This window comes from Dromiciops gliroides, chromosome 5 (assembly GCF_019393635.1).
Source record: "Dromiciops gliroides isolate mDroGli1 chromosome 5, mDroGli1.pri, whole genome shotgun sequence".
NCBI lineage: Eukaryota > Metazoa > Chordata > Mammalia > Microbiotheria > Microbiotheriidae > Dromiciops > Dromiciops gliroides.
In genome coordinates this window covers 116,904,633-116,921,652 of record NC_057865.1, presented here as the reverse complement: position 1 = coordinate 116,921,652, position 17,020 = coordinate 116,904,633, and the positions used below count along the sequence as shown (strand labels likewise).

Below are 17,020 nucleotides of genomic sequence, written 5' to 3'. Positions count from 1 at the left end.
ACCTTTCTCTTCTTTGATGACACTGGCTCATAGCCTGTCACATTCAATCCAGAGGGGTAGTGGGAATACTTGTTCCCTCTTGTCACACATTGGCTGTGTGCTGCTGCTGTAGGATGCAGATATATAATGAGGAATGAGGAGGACAGAGTAATATCTTCCCCCCTCCCCACCTCTTGAAGCCTTCTACAGGAGTCACAGATTAATCCTCAAGAGACTTCCCCAAGAGTGAAGTCTTCTAGAGGGAAGTCTTAAGAGCTAACTGCAGAATGGGACCAGCTTGCTTTTATTTTTTGTGCTTTTGTGGTTTTTTGTGGGGGTTTTTTGCAAGGCAATGAGGGTTAAGTAACTTGCCCAGGGTCCCACAGCTAGTAAGTGTCGAGTGTCTGAGGCTGGATTTGAACTCAGGTCCTCTTGAATCCAGGGCTGGTGCTTTATCCACTGCACCACCTAGCTGCCCCGACAGCTTGCTTTTAAAAGGCCACCTCAGCCAGCCAATAACCAGAAATTTTCTGGTTTCTATAAATTGCCTTTTTCCAGTGGCCTTCTTATAATGTTATCAGATTGTTTAGAAAACTCAATTATATTCTGTTATCAGATTGCTTTGGTAATTGTTATTGGATTGTTTAGGAAAATTTTCCAATTTGATGAGTACTATTCTGTATTACACGCACATGATCTTAACAAACAAATTCGATGAGAATGAAAGGTTACATCTTAAGTACTTTAAGATTAGAGAAGAATTTGTAACCAGACACAGGACAGAGAATGTAAAAGACTTTTTTGATGGTATAAAATTTAAAATGCTTTGCACAAACAAAATTGAAATAGGATAAAGTATATGGGTTGGCGAAAAAAAATCTTTGCAGTGCACAACTTGCTTTTAAAAAAATCTGATATCCAAAACTCTATAGGTAATTGACAAATTTATATGGTTAAGAACTGTTTTCCACTAGATGAGACTGAATGAAAAATCTTTCAAAGTAGATATGTGAGACAATAAGTATTAAAAAAAACTAATAGATACTTGAAAATTAAAAACACAAGGAATCATCTCACACATCAAACTGGCAAACATGGTAAATAATGGGAAGGTTCAGTATTCTAGGGTCTATGGAAAGAGAGGCACATTAATTCACAGATGGTACAGCTATAATTGATCCAACTGTTCCTTTTATAACAAAACCAAATTTAGGTTGACCCGAAACAGTCACATAACACAATAAATATATTAGGTAGATGTAGGAGGCAAGTGTGTACCTCCCTAGCTGAAACAGCAAGACACCTTGAGGGAGAGACAGGAGGCAGCACATGCCAGACCCAGCAAGTCAAGCTGCCGCCACCACCACCATCTTGACCACTACCTTATCTCAGACCCTGAGGGAAATGGTCCAGGACCCCTGAACCTAAAAGTTGGGAATAGCAGCACTTCAAGGCTGGTATCTACAGCCATTATCCTAGGAAGCATCCACCTGTGGAAGTGCAGTCTGGCAGCTGACCCTGTAGGTGTTTACAGTCATAGCTTACTGAAGTTTCAGAAAAGAAAGCTCTTGCCACCAAAGTACTTGGCTTTGTCAGTTGGTTCAACACGAAACGCTGGTAAGATTTATCAGTAGAAACGGCATTAAGAAAAACATCATCTACCATCTGCTTTGATGGTGCACCATAAAGACCACGGGACCCTTCTGTTTGACTTGCAGCTGAAACCTTCCATGTGTGTTGTCTTCTCCATAGGAATGTGGACTCCTTGAGAGCTGGGATTGTCTTACTTTTCTTTTTTAAAAAATGGTATTTTATTTTTTCCCAATTACATGTAAAGATAGTTTTCAACATTCATTTTTGTAAGATTTTGAGTTCCGAATTTTTCCCCCCACCCCACTCCCAAAACCAGCAAGAAATCTGATCTAGGTCATGCATTACAATTATGTTAAACATATTGCCACATTTTGGCTTACTTTTGTATTTGTGTCCCCAGTATTTAGCACGGTACTTTAAGTTAGGTTTAATTCATGCTTTATTCATTCTATTATCATCATCTGGACATGGTGTGAATACTTTGTCCCTGGCCATATTATCCAGTGCTTTCTGGAACTGACTTTTAAGTTCACACAGTTTTAACTATAAGTATAGGTAAGTATAAATAAGTATTTTTTAAGTGTGAGTATTCACTTACTGCTGCTACAACAGGGACATTTCTTTCTGGCTGCATCTTAAGATTTGTATTTAGTAGCAGTAAACTGAGTAAACTAACTCACTGAGTTAGCAACTTCAGGAGGACACAGATAAAAGCTGAGCCCTTCCACCTAGCAGTTGGTGCCAGACAGAGGCCTAGAACAAGAGGCAGATCCCTGACAGGAGAAGACAAAAGCATTTTGAGCCTCAACCAAAGGAAAGTAAGAGAGGAGAAGAGCTTCTTGATCTCACTGAGACCAGCTGACTGAACTAGTTTCCTGACCTCACAAGAGAAGGACCTAGTATGTTGTATTTCTATAGTGCTTTAAAGTGTGCAGAGTGCTTTACACACAATATTTGATTTGATCCTCAGAACAACTCTATGAGACAGGTAGGTGCTCTTCTTATTCTTATTTTCCAAATAAGAAAACTGAGATTGTTACCTGCCCATGGCCATACTCTTAGGGTCTGAGACAGGATTGAACCCAGGGCTTCCTGACTCCAGGTCCATTGCTCTAATCATTATACTTTGGGCCTTTTGAATCTGTTAGGTTATGTTGACAATAGAGGTCCTAAGGGAAGACAGAACCCATCAGAGTTATTGGCAGGAGAATTTTCTCCATTATCAGGAGAGGAAATTTCAAGCTTCTTGTAGAAAGGTAGATATTTATTTATTTCAGGCAGCTAGGTGGAATAGTGGATAGAGCACTGGGCTTGGAATTGGGAAAACTCTTCTTCCTGAATTCAAATTCAGCCTCAGACACTTCCTAGCTGTGTGACTCTGGGCAAGTCACTTAACCCTATTTGCCTCAGTTTCCTCATCTGTAAAATGAGCTGGAGAAGGAAATGGTAAACCACTCCAGTATCTTTTCCAAGAAAACCCCAAAATAGGGTCATGTAGAGTTGGACATGACAAAAGTGACTGAACAGGTTATTTCAGCAAGACTTGGCAAATTAATCTGAGGGTTGTAGGTGAGATATGGAGGAGACAATGATATCTAATGAGTAGCTGAACAATATAAGAATAACTAGCTATAAAGCTAGAAGTGGACCAGGAGAGGCAGACAAATATAATTAGATATGAGATACTAGGGGTTTTGAAGGATAAGGTTACTGAAAATCAGTTTGGTTCTCCATTGATAATGTTTCATTTGATCATTGACAATGCTATACTAAGGATTAGTGAAAATCCAGCAGTTCAACAACTAAGGAAGTAAGAGTCCAAAGACAACCAGAGTCCAGCTTCCCTGTTGGCATCTCAACACTCCAAGAAGACAAGATTTCAAAGACTTTAAATGAACAATTTTGCTTTTTTTTTCCCTTTTCTGTTATTATATACACCATTTGTAATATGTATTTTCTGCAGAGGCCCTCCCTCTGTAGACAGTGTCAAAGTGAGGGCTCATAAGGGACTGACCCTCTGGACAAAATTTCCCCTTTCTCCCTTTTCTATATTGTTATTAACATAGGGTAGTATATTCTGTTATTTTTTTACTGTTTCATCAAGGAAATGTGTTCCTCGAAAAAACAAAGGGGGGAATGTGGTAAAAGAATGGAATTTGGCAGATTGATTGGGATGGGCCATACCTGGCCTGCCCTGAGTGAAGTATGCTGCTGATGTCAGCAGGAGAAACCACTCTCCAATTGAGTTTAAAGGACCTCCCCTTTGGGGAAAGGGAGAGTAAACCCTCATTGAGGGGATCGCACTTTCCTTCTGGTTGTGTGAGCTTCAGGAGAAGATGAGAAAGGTTTTTTCTTGGCAGTTTATCCTGTGGGCCCTGGCTGCAAAGCTGTTTCCCATCAAAGCTATGGACCCCAGGTGGTGAGTTAACAAACGAGCCCCTGCTCTTTTGAATTAGCTGAACTGGAAGGAGTTTGGGGATTGTATAGACTTAGGTTAGAATTAGGGGGATTATCCATTTTTCTTTTTCCCTATTCCCTTGTCTTTGATTTTATTAATTCCACCGTTGCTGTGTATTTTATTCCCATTAATAAAACCTGATTCGTTTGTGGAAAAGAAGCTCTTGGCCTGGGAGAAATATCTAAAAAGGCAGTTTGGAGGGGAGGGAGCTTTGGACCTAGAGGTCCATCATTATTTTGGGGACCCCAGTATTTCAGCGAGCCACCCAATTAAATTTCCCCATGTTAAATTTCGCCCCCACAATAAATTACATCTTAGAGCTTCTTTGTGTTTTTTAGTTATTGGGAAACTGATCATTTTGATCAAATCTTTCTGGAACATCATTCCTTTATAACAAAAACTTGACAATGTTAGTGTGCATTGTCTGTAGTTTAACACAATGCACCCAGCTCCTGAATAATGCAAATACTTTCCCCAAAGCCTTGGCATAGGGACTGCACCATTGATTTTATTTATACCTGGAACTAGAGCCCAGATTTTTTCTTCTTTTTTTTTTTTTCCTCCCCTTAAGGCCTTTCTCTGGTGTTAGGTCCTCCTGATGCTAAATATGCCATATAGCAACAAGCTTTTAGACTGATTATTTTATTTATTTATTTTTTTTGTGAGGCAATTGGGGTTAAGTGACTTGCCCAGGGTCACACAGCTAGTAAGTGTCAAGTGTCTGAGGTCAGATTTGAACTCAAGTCCTTCTGAATCCAGGGCTGGTGCTCTATCCACTGCCACCTGGCTGCCCTATACTGCTTTTTAGAAGATGTTATTGAACTCCCTGCTATAGGGGACACTTTTCAGTGCCTAATTGGGGATTCTGAATATTTGATCCTTGACCTTCCTCTTGGAAAAACACACACACACACACACACACACACACACACACACACCCCATGTTATAGTGTGCTTGCCAGGGCATAACATGGACATTTGTGGTTTTGTGTGAGAAAGGTAGCTGTAGCACCTTAGGCTCCCTTACTTGGGTTGCCTCTCCTCCCCCAAGTGTTTCAATATGGCTGACAGCTGTTGGGGAGGTAGGCTTTCCTTGTGTGGGCTTAGTTACTACTATGTTTTAAAAAATAAACCACCTATGTATTTGATCTTGGTGCCTTGCTGACTCCTAGTAAAGGGTACCTATCATCTGTCTACATTGGCTTTAGGGGCTGAGGTGGGGAGGATAGTGAAACTGGGGTGGGCAGGAAAGGAAGAGCTGAAAGAGAGGAAAGGGAAATGAGAGGAATACAAAGGGTATGGGAGAAATAAATGGAGAGTTATTGGGGAAGAAGGTGAGGGATGAATAAAAAAAATCAGGCTAGAAATGTTGGGGCACCATGGTGTACTGGAAGGAGTGCTGGATTTGAAGCCAGATAATTTGCGTTAGAATCCTGGCTCTACCACTTACTTACCTGTGTGACCTTGAGGAAGTCTTTGGGCCTCAGTTTCCTCCTCTGTCAAATCAGAGCATTAGAATAGATGACCTCAAACCGGCCCTGGAGTCAGGAGTACCTGAGTTCAAATCCAGCCTCAGACACTTAACACTTACTAGCTATGTGACCCTGGGCTAGTCACTTAACCCCAATTGCCTCACACACAAAAAAGAATAGATGACTTTAAGGTGTACTTTCTAGTTCTAAATTCATGACTCAAATATAAGGTTGCTCTCTGTGGACCTGTAGAATATTTAGATCTCACCCCTACTCCTCTTTATTCTGTTTCATACTTAGTTGGGCACAAAAGGCAAAGATGTAAAGCCTTTTCTGCTTAAAGACTCTTGGTTGAGGTGTGAACTCTTTCACCCCCTTGCTCCCCTTTGATCTTGGTTTACATATGCAGTGAGCCCTATTCTAGGAGCCACTAATATCCCAGGGAAATCACTACTTCATTTGTTCCTTTATATTTATTTAATGTATGAATTGGGGTTTATTTTACTGTTTGGTAGTGATTTTTTTTAAAGGTGAAATAAGTTGTCTGTCTCAGGCATGAAGGGAAGAAATGGTTAAAAATATCACTGGCTTTCAGTAATTGTAATGGATATTTATATCAGGCATCCTTTTAGATGCATGTCACGTTTTTTTTTAAGTCTTTTGAAATGATTTTACATTGCTGAGTAGTCTCCTGTCTCTTTCTACCTCTATTCAATGGTTCAGAGAAATCACTGATTCAAATCTTATCTCCTGTCTGGTCTGACCAGTCTAGTTCATTTTGTCTGCTTGTTGTCCTTGCCTACTTATTGCCACTCTCTTCCTGAACAGCATTCTAATTGGTGGTGATGATAATCAATGGTTCTTTTCAATGCTGGACTCAAAAACCCTTTGCAAACAAAACTATAGCACAACTTCAAGATTAGCTATTTTGTTTTGAAATGAGGAAATTGAGGCCAAATCTTGTAGACTTATGAAGTGTGAGACTCCAGGACTTAGTAGTACTAAGTACTAAACAAGTAGTACTAGGTGCTAAGTAAACAGTGTTTAGTACTCCTAAATCCTGACTTCTGGATTATCCTTAATATAAGACACACTATTCCCCATTCCCTCTCTACTGTGTTTTGACTCAGCAGATGAAAGCTAAGTAGAATGTTTTCCTGAAATTGATTTAAGAAGTTTCTTTTAAAAAATAGAACTCTAGCAACATGCCATAAGCACACGTCTTTTTTTTAAAGTATTTTTTATAAGTTTTGTTTTACAATAGTGTTTAAAGTAAAATTCATAAGAATTCATCTCCAGATCAAGGAATTCTAAAGCATCTTTACCTCCCCTATTTTAGGAATAAAGAGCAAAAAGGTGGTGGCAATGTTATTGATTGGTTCTGTGAACAGCATTGGGGGTGGGAGGGGTAGGGATGGAATCCATTAGGCCAAGTGCATAGAAGCTCAAATCCTTTTGAAAAAAACAAGTTTCTGCCTTGTCATGGATTATTTTAAAAACCATTTTGAAGTACTCAACATTTTAAATACCCTAAGCAGTTTGTACCCTAGCCTAAAAGCCGGTGAAATATGTCATTTTGCACTTTCTTGCTTTGCCCTTTGTGTTGTTGAATTTAAATAGTTAGAACTGCTTTCATGATAAATTTCCTGCATAGACAGGAAGGCCAGAATAAAGCACATTGGGTTGATCTGAAAGGCACATTGAAAAGAACAAAGTTTTGCTTGCCAGATTTTGTTTCATTTGCTCAACAGTGTTTACTCTGTCCAAGCTACTGGGCTAGCATATGAAGGGGAGGCCATGGGGAAGATGTAAAACATCTTCAAGTGCTTATGTAATGATTAGCTAAATCTAAATTGTAAAACAGCTTTTTGTATCAAGGAAATTAATGATGCAGTAGTGTGATGTTTTAAATCTAAATGTGTGGTTGCCTTAAATTAGAAGCTTTAGCACCCATCTTTGGGCATTAAGCATTTATTAAAACATACCAGGTATTCATGTGGAGTTCAGAAAGTTACAAAAAGACCTATCTAGCCTAGAGTTCCAGCCTGGTGGGGTTCTTCCCTCAAGTTCTCTACCACCAGTCTGCTTCAACCATGAACTCTTCTCAAACTGAGTGTAGAAGCTTTTTATAGGTCCAGAGCATGGACAGTCCTTAGACACTGCTTCAAGCTGGATCGGTAGGTATCATCCAAATCCATTGGTTCACTGGACTTGAAGGTGGTCTCAAGTTGAGTTCAAAGTCTTTAGCTTCTGAGAACAATACCACCTTAAGGGCTAGCCAGGTGTGATTACAATCTAGTTAACTTGAAGTAGGCTAATCAGCAGTCAATTACTCTCACTTAATTCAGTCAGTTTAGATTAATCTTCAGGTGGGCCTTTGAGTATCTGCTAAATCCCATTATTTTATCACAGTAGGAGAGTTGAGATTGTTACACATCTTACATCTTATCTTTCCAGGGAAAATGCAACACAGAAGCAATAATAAGAAGGAAGACAAGAAAACAGTTAAAACATAGTTTGGAACAGTGATTATTTCAGTGTTTGGCCTCTCCCCACCACAAGTAGTGATTTAATTTCATGATCCCTGGAAATCCTAGAGAAAAAGCCACAAAGTTCCATTTGGCATATGTCTGTGTCCAAAACTGGGCCCATAATTTCTCTTACCTCTCCAATTGCTCCAAACCTGTTCTAAGCCTTGATTTCTCTTTTTTCTTCTAATTGTCCCACCACCATCCCAACATACAGGTTTAAAACCTTCCAGTCATCTTTGATTTTACTTTTCTTCATAACTCTTCTTTCTCCCTTTCTGCATCAAGTCAGTGCTAAGTCGTATTGATTGTTCTCCCTTCTTTTCATTCCTATTTTTATTTCTATTATCAAGTGTGATGCTGGGCAATTCACTTAACTTCTCAGTGCTCTGGGCACTTTTTAAGACCAAGTTGAAACAAAGGTACCAATGAGATCCCAGTCCCAGTGTCTGTCCTATCCTATCAAGTCTTCTTTCCTAAATTATTGCCTCGCCAAACTTCACACCTCCATTCATTTACACTATTGCTTAATGGGCTTCTCACCTCCTCAGAAACCTTTAGTACCTCATGATGGGGTTTTTTTGAAGGGCAGTGAGGGTTAAATGACTTGCCCAGGGTCACACAACTAGCAAGTGTCAAGTGTCTGAGGGTGGATTTGAGCTCAGGTCCTCCTGAATCCAGGGCCAGTGCTTTATCCACTGCACCACCTAGCTGCCCCCACCTCATGATATTTAAAAGCCAAACTCCTTAGCTTGTCATTTGAGGTCCTCCTGGTTTGATGCCATCCAACCTTTCCAACTTATTTTCAGTATTTTCCTTAAAAAACCCTGGAACTGCAGAAAAACTGAAACAATCAAGCCTTCTCTCAAGAAGTCCTGTGCCTTCATGCTGTTATCACCTTACCTCTACCTGTCAAAATCTCAGTTGACTTTCAAGGCTCAGCTTACATTCCATCTTTCCCATAAAGTTTTCTAGTGTGTGTTATAGCCATCAGTGTACATATCTCATCTGCCTAATAGATTGTAAGTTTACTTGGGACAGGGATTTTGTGATTTTAGAAACAATGTTGTATCTTCATTGCCTAGTACAGTTCCTTGAACGTATTAGGCACCTAATGTTTGTTGACTGGAATGGAATTTGGGATTACAAAATTAATCTTACATATTGATATAATGGGGGACAACTGGGTGGCACAGTGGATAAAGCACTGGCCCTGGATTCAGGAGGACCTGAGCTCAAATCCAGCCTCAGACACTTGACACTTGCTAGTTGTGTGACCCTGGGCAAGTCACTTAACCCTCATTGCCCTGTGCAAAAAAAAAAAACAAAAACCAAAAATATTGATATAATGAAATTCCATTCATGATGAATTGTAACTTTGGGTCTGTATTAAAAGAATATTGCATGTTCATGTTGTTTTGGGATGGTACTTCCTATTTATTGCTTTCTTTTTTTCCTTTTTTTGTGGAGCAATGAGGGTTAAGTGACTTGCACAGTGCCACGTGTCTGAGGCTGGATTTGAACTCAGGTTCTCCTGAATCCAGGGCTGTTGCTTTATCCACTGTGATACCTAGCTGCCCCCTGCCTTCTTTTTAAAAAACAGTTAACAAAAGAAGATTTTTGCTTAGCCATAACTGGAGGTACTTCCTATTTCTCTGAAGGGTAGATATAGTATTACAGATGAATGGGAAATAGAAACAACAGATAGACAATGAACCTGGAGACTTTTCAAAATTCCTCTGCTACTAAGGAAAGCTCTTCTTCATCAATTTAAATTTCACACCCCCTACTGACAAACCTTCACCTGATTCATGGTTTCTCGCTTTCTTTTGCTTTTCTCTTGAAAGTATTTATTCATGGAGGAGCACGGAGTGACCCAGACAGAACATATGGCTACCATCGAAGCTCATGCAGTGGCCCAGCAAGTACAGCAGGTCCATGTAGCCACCTACACAGAGCACAGTATGCTGAGTGCTGATGAGGACTCTCCTTCTTCTCCTGAGGACACCTCCTATGATGATTCGGACATCCTCAACTCTACTGCTGCTGATGAAGTGACAGCCCACCTGGCTGCTGCAGGTAATGAAACCTGGGGGCCTTTGGCTTTTTGGTGCGTTGGTCTGTTTTGGTATTGCTCATGGGACTCGAGGAGATCTCTGCTTTCAGTTATCGAACCTGGGTCAGAGAGGAAGGAGCCCTAGTGTATAAGTCAGAAGATCCAAATTTTGATTCCCTCTCTGGTACTAATTAGCTCTGGCCTTAGATAATTCTTCGTCTGTAAAGTGAGAGGTTAAAGTAGATCTCTGATGTTCTCTCTCCTTCTGAAATCATGGTCCCTTTCAAGAGCTTTTTTTCTTTTGGCCTGATATTATTCCTAGCATGAAGCTTTACTGAAATAATTCTAGAGTAAATAAGTGTGTGGACTTAGGGATTCCAGAAGACCTGGATTCAAATCCCACTTCAGACACTTACTAACCTCCCTGGGTCTCTCCTCATCTGTAAAGTAAGAGAGTTGGACTCAGTTACTTCTTAGATTCCTTCCAGTTCTAAATCTGTGAAGCTTTTTTCGTTTTTCTTTTGTCGTTTGTATTTCATTCTCGAAGGAGGACCATGACATCACATGACATCATGGTGATGTCATGACTTGCACTGAACTCGATTTAAGGGAGGGAAGGGCTGTGCAAGGTCTCCAACCTCACTCTCTCCTCCAGAGCCATCTGGGTCCAGTGGCAAGATACATATCAGGACGACTGGAGATGACCCTGCATGTTCAAGGCAGTTGGGGTCAAGTGACCTGCCCAGGGTCACAAAGCTAGTAAATGTCTGAGGTGAGATTTGAACTCGGGTCATCCCAACTTCAGGGCCAGTGCTTTATCCATTGTACCACCTAGCTGCCCCAAATCTAATGATTCCATGAAACTATGACCATAGTTTTTTCTCAGAGAGATAGTATGTTATGATGGGAGGAGAACTAGGAGTCAGAAAACTTGGGTTCAAATCTTCTTTTACATTTCCTAGTCGTAGGAATGTAGACAAGCCTTTAACCTCTCTGATCTTGCTCTTCTTCCTCTTCTGTAGAGAGCAGATATAAATACTTTCAGTGCCCGCTCTAGAGGGCTACTACGAGGGAAGGAAAACTCTAAATAAGTTATTGTTTTGGTTTTTGGTTTTTGGTTTTTTGGTGAGGCAATTGGGGTTAAGTGACTTGCCCAGGGTCACACAGCTAGTAAGTGTTAAGTGTCTGAGGCCACATTTGAACTCAGGTCCTCCTGACTCCAGGGCCGGGGCTCTATCCACTGCGCCACCTAGCGGCCCCTAGTTAATGTTAATAATAAGTCATTGCTAGTCTTAAGCATCCAGTTAACAGTGGTGATGGTGATGATTGTTATGAAGAGGAAGAGGAGGAGGAGGCTTGGTTGCCTAGAATATGTGCAACAGTAGAAATGTCGTCACTGTAACAAACATTCTTCCAGGGGCAATCGGGTACTGAGTAAAACCAAGCCAAAGCTGCGAGATTTCAGAGCTCCAGGGCCGAAAAGGGATAAACAATGTATTTGTTGCCTCACCAAGTCCATCATATATAAACAAATTCTCCAATTCAAACAATTTTCCCCTTGTCTGAGCCATTGAAGAAGAGAAGGCCGTTGACAGACACCCTGAGAAGGACTTCATTTATTAGAAAGATAATGGCATGAACTGCCTGATGAGCTGAGACATTGGAAATACATCATAATAGCTGACATTTGTACTGGGCTTTAAGGTTCTCCATGTGCTTTATGGAACTGAGTCTCATAGCCCTATGAGTAGAATTCTTGATACTACAGGTGAGGGAGGAAAAGGAGGCTGAGAACATCACAAAGATGTTGTGTCAGAAGTGGGATGTAAATCCAAGTCTTCTAGATTCTAAGCCCAGCGACGGAGCCATTATACAACATTGCCTTTAATTTCTGAAGGAGATTTTGTTAATTTCTTCACCAGGAGTAAGCTTCATCCTGGCTACTTACTTAATCATCGTTTTACAGGTGAAGGTAGAAACGTCCGGTCTCTTGGGCACGTGACTAGGTGGATGGCTCACAAGGCTCCTTCCAGCTTTAGGATTTTGTGACAACTCAGCCAGATGACTTCATGTACCTACCTTAGTCTGAAGTTAATAATAAGTTGAGTGCTATGTAAGGTACTATATAAACAAATGGTCAGCACAGAAGCATATTTACAGACAATATAACTTTAGAACTTGGAGGGACTTTAGACTTTTCTGCCTTTACAGGGCAAGACACTGAAGTCTGAAGAAGTGAAATGACTTGTCTGAAGTGCTAAAGCTTGTAGTGGTATATATAGACCAGATTGGAAGCTAGGACTCTTGGCTCCTGGGGTTTTGTGATCCTGCCCTGGCCGGTTCCTCCTCCCTTCTGCCTGATCGCTTTTTCTCACCACTCTGGTTTCTTTGCTGACTCATTATCCATGCCCTACTCTCTAATTGGATTATCTTCAAGCTCTGTCTTGGTTCTTTTTTTCCTTTTCTCTATACACCTCAGTGACATTATCAATTTCCATGCATTCAGTTATTATCTCTGTGAAGATGACTTGTAGATTCAAATCATCCATCCCTAATCTTTCTCTTGAGCTCAACACCTGCATCACCAATGGCCTTTCTCATCGGATGTCCTTTAGACCTCTCAAATTCAGTATGTCCAAAATGGAACTCATTATCTTTCCCTTCAAATTGACCTCTTTCTAACTTCTTTTTCTGGGTTCCACCAACCTTCCTGTTCCCTGTGTTTGCAACCTTGGTGTCATTCTCAACTCTTTCCTCTCTCTCACCTGCCCAGATCCAACTAGTTCAGCCATATTGTAGTTCACTCATCACCTCTTTTATGGACTTTGTAATAACCTCTTAATTGGCATCAGGTGTCTTCCTTTTCCAGTCTCTCCTCCATACAAGTCCCAGATTGAAATTCCTAAAGCACCAGCCTGTTACTTTCTTGCTTAAAAGCTCTAGTGGCTTCCTGTTGTTTCTAGGAAAAAAGAAGATTCCTCTGTTTAGCATCCAGAACCCTTTACACTATGATTCTAGTCTACCTTTCTAGGCTTAGAACGCATTCTTTTCCTTCCTACACTTTCCGAGGTCTAGTCAAACTAACTTCTTTGCTATTCCTAGTACACTTTTATCTTTTCTCCATACCTTTGTGCAAGCTCTCTCCCATATCTGGAATGCATCCCCTTTCTACCAGATTCTTAACTCCTCAATTCCCTTCAAAGTGCAGCTCATATGTTGCCTCCTACATGAGACCTTATGCCCCTGGGTAGTAGTGCCCCATCCTGTTACTCTCTACTTTCTCTATATTTTGTATTTTCTCATGGGTCTACATGCATATAGAGCACTGGCCCTGAAGTTGGGAGGACCTGAGTTCAAATGTCACCTCGGATACTTTCTAGCTGTGTGACCCTGGGCAAGTCACTTAATTGCTTTAAACATCCGGGACCATTTCCAGTCATCTTGATGTATGTCTTGCTGCTGGACCCAGATGGCTCTGGAGGAGAGAGTGAGGTTGGTGACCTTGCACAGCCCTCCCTTATTTAAATCCAATTCATTGAAAGTCATGACATCACCCTGATGTCATGGTCCTCTTCAGGAACAAAGGGCAAACAACAGGAATTCATCTTCATGAGTTCAAATCCAGTCTCAGATACTTACTAGCTGTGTGACCCTGGGCAAGTCATTTAACCCTGTTTACCTCAGTTTCTTCACCTGTAAAATGAGCTGGAGAAGGAAATGGCAAACCACTCCTGTATCTTTGCCAAGAAAGCCCCAAATGGAGTCACAAAGAGTTGGATGTGACTGAAACAACTGAACAACTACAACAATGGATCTAACATCCTATTTCTCCCAGTAGAATGGGGGACCTTGAAGATGGGGACCTTTTCTTTTTTGTCTTAATATGTGCAATCTCTTGTGCTTAATGATAATTTACTTAATAAATACTTATGGATCGATTGTTTCACCCTGCCTTGTTGCTTTCCTGAGAAGTAAAGCTTAGTACCAGAAAGAACAAGACATTGGATCATACATGAGAGAAACACAAACTGAATCATATCTTTAAAATCACCTTTTTAGTATCACTGCTAGATCGTATGTAGTGAGTTTTTCAAAATCATCAATTTTATATACCATATATCAAGAAACTATAGGCTCTATAGATGATTAAACTGGAAAGATGGTTAAAGTTTGTTTGGAAGTTAAAATAAATAAATAGTGAAATGCTTCTACTTTCCAGGAGAGGGCGTACCAACATTATAAATCCACATTCTAGATGTAGTCTATTTTGATTCCTGTGGACAATAGTTGCCCCTTTCTAAGAATAAGGATTTTGTTCATCCACATTTCCTGCATTCTAATAGAATGTATAAGAACTACAAGAAACTAGGGACCATACTATTCAACCTCATTTTATATATGAAGAAACTGAGGCCCATACAGAATAAACTGCCTATACATGACCACATGGCTAATTAGTAACAGGCCTAGGACCAGAATTCAGCTTTCTCAGCATCCTTTCCTTGGCTCTTTCTACTACTTCAAGTTGCCTTTTACAAATTCTCTATTTCTTTCTGTAGCTTCTAGTTACAACAAATGGTTTCCTGTGTTAGTCTTTAGGTAGCATATTTAAAATTAAAATCTACAAGTAAAATATTTTTCTTAAACCACCCAGGTTAATAAAGAGCCTTTCTAACTTTATGATTTTATGTGATCCAAAAGATTTAAACTCATGCTCCTGAATCATTTACTAGTAGACAAGAAACAGAATTGTTATTTGTTTCCCCTTGAAGTAAAAAATGAGTAGCATAAAAGTTTAAAAAAATACCCTCTATGATAAACAGATGAAGAAATAAAGAACTTAGACATCTAAAAGATAAGTCCCTTAATAAATCAAGTTTTCACTATATTTCTGACAATTAAAATGTAGATATTTTTGTTTTAGAAATGACTACCTTACATATTGTCCTGTTTCCATCTTCTCATGTGCAAAGTGCAAGTTTTTTCCTCTTTTGAAAAAGGCTGAACCTAATGAAGCTCTAGTGCTTTGTGCAGATGATATCTATGTAGTTAACCAACAGTTGTGTATTTATACAAGAGTGAACACTCCGGCAAAGTGGGGCTCCCTTTCTGTTTCAGAGTGGGAAAAAGAAGTGCACAGGTAGAAGAAGAAGCAATCTTAAAACTTGAAACTTGGGGGCAGCTAGGTGACGCAGTGGATAAAGCACTGCCCCTGGATTCAGGAGGACCTGAGTTCAAATCTGGCCTCAGACACTTGACACTTAACTAGCTGTATGACCTTGGGCAAGTCACTTAACCCTCATTGCCTGCACAAAAAAAAAAAAAAACCAAAAACTAAAACAAAACAAAAAAACCCTTGAAACTTGGTAGCATAAGAAACAGGAAATACCAGTATTATTTTATAAAGAGAGCCAAGCTTGGGTATTGGTGCTCTGTGGTCAGTGTTCTGTCAAGTAGTTGTTAAGGCAGGTTTTTAAAGACTGGTCTTTTTTTTTTTTTAAAGTGAGGCAATGGGGGTTAAGTGACTTGCCCAGGGTCACACAACTAGTAAGTGTTAAGTGTCTGAGGCCGGACTTGAACTCAGGTCCTCCTGACTCTAGGGCTGGTGCTCTTTCCACTGTGCCACCTAGCTGCCCCCTTTTTTAAAAAAGACTCTTTTTGTTTGTTTGTTTGTTGTTTTTTGGGTTTTTTTAGTGAGGCAATTGGGATTAAGTGACTTGCCCAGGGTCACACAGCTAGTAAGTGTTAAGTGTCTGAGGCCGGATTTAAACTCAGGTACTCCTGACTCCAGAGCCGGTGCTCTATCCACTGCGCCACCTAGCTGCCCCCTGTTGTTGTTTTTTAAGGCAGGTTTTAAAGATGCTAAGTTTGATGATATTGGAATTTCAGAAACCGTAGTGCTCTGCTGTGGACGTACGTCCTCTTTGGCAACCATTCAGAGACCTGCTACCATGCTTCTTTTTGTTGGATCCTAATGTACCTTCTAAAATTGGAGCAAGAAATGAGTTCAGTGCTTCCCATGGCTCTAAAATGCTACTTACATATGGGAACTTTTTTCCCTGATGTCTACTTGTGTTTGTCTAGGGAGAGAAAATAAGGAGGAGGAGGAGGAGGAGTTATTACTTTATGACTTACTTTCCCATCTCTAATGCATAGTAGATATTTTGTTTAAGGAAATCCTTTTAAAAGACACCCTCAATAATAGGGAAAGCTCCAGTGAATGCTATACTAATAGTGCTTCCCTGGAATCTTTGTTTATAAAAGATGACATAAAACTTTGATTTTTCAGGGAAACCAGTTTAAATTAAGTTACCACAAACAGATACATATTCAACATACCTGTGAGTATCTGAGCTAACATACTTTTTGTTCTCTCTCTCTCTCTCTCTTTTTTTTTTTTTGCTAACATACTTTTTATCTTAGTTGTTTGCAGAATCCGTAAATATGATTGGTTTAAAAAGGATGCTTGTGGGGCAGCTAGGTGGCGCAGTGGATAGAGCACCAGCCCTGGAGTCAGGAGGACCTGAGTTCAAATCCGGCCTCAGACACTTAACACTTACTAGCTGTGTGACCCTGGGCAAGTCACTCAACCCCAATTGCCTCACTAAAAAAGAAAAGAAAAGAAAAGAAAAAATAAAAAGAATGCTTGTGAAAGGAAATGTCCTTGGCCAAGTGAGAACCCAAGAGCCAGGACCTCCATTGGAATTCTTGAAGCTTAGCTTTCACTTTAGGCATCAGATTTTTCATTTCAATGACAATCCGGTCCTGCTTTCATTAACCTTCTCTCATTAGGGTTAGGGTGATAGTTTTCATCTCTTCAAGATTATTTATTTCCCTGCTAGGAGTAAAGCTTTCATCAGCTAGGCCTTGTCACTACCATCTCTTTTGTTGGCAGTGTTCCCAGAAAAGAGGCTCATGATCCAGAGAAGGTTGC

The 17,020-nt window shown here is 40.2% G+C and overlaps 1 protein-coding gene across 1 annotated transcript in view; it reads left to right on the top strand.

The window, feature by feature from the left end:
* NRF1 (nuclear respiratory factor 1) overlaps positions 1-17,020 on the top strand; it is a 152,167-nt gene that overhangs the window by 37,261 nt on the left and 97,886 nt on the right. Inside the window, exon 2 of the mRNA XM_043969200.1 lies at positions 9,878-10,109. Within this exon, the coding sequence (XP_043825135.1) occupies positions 9,887-10,109 (223 nt within the window). The 5' untranslated portion in view covers positions 9,878-9,886. The remainder of the gene's footprint in view (positions 1-9,877; positions 10,110-17,020) is intronic.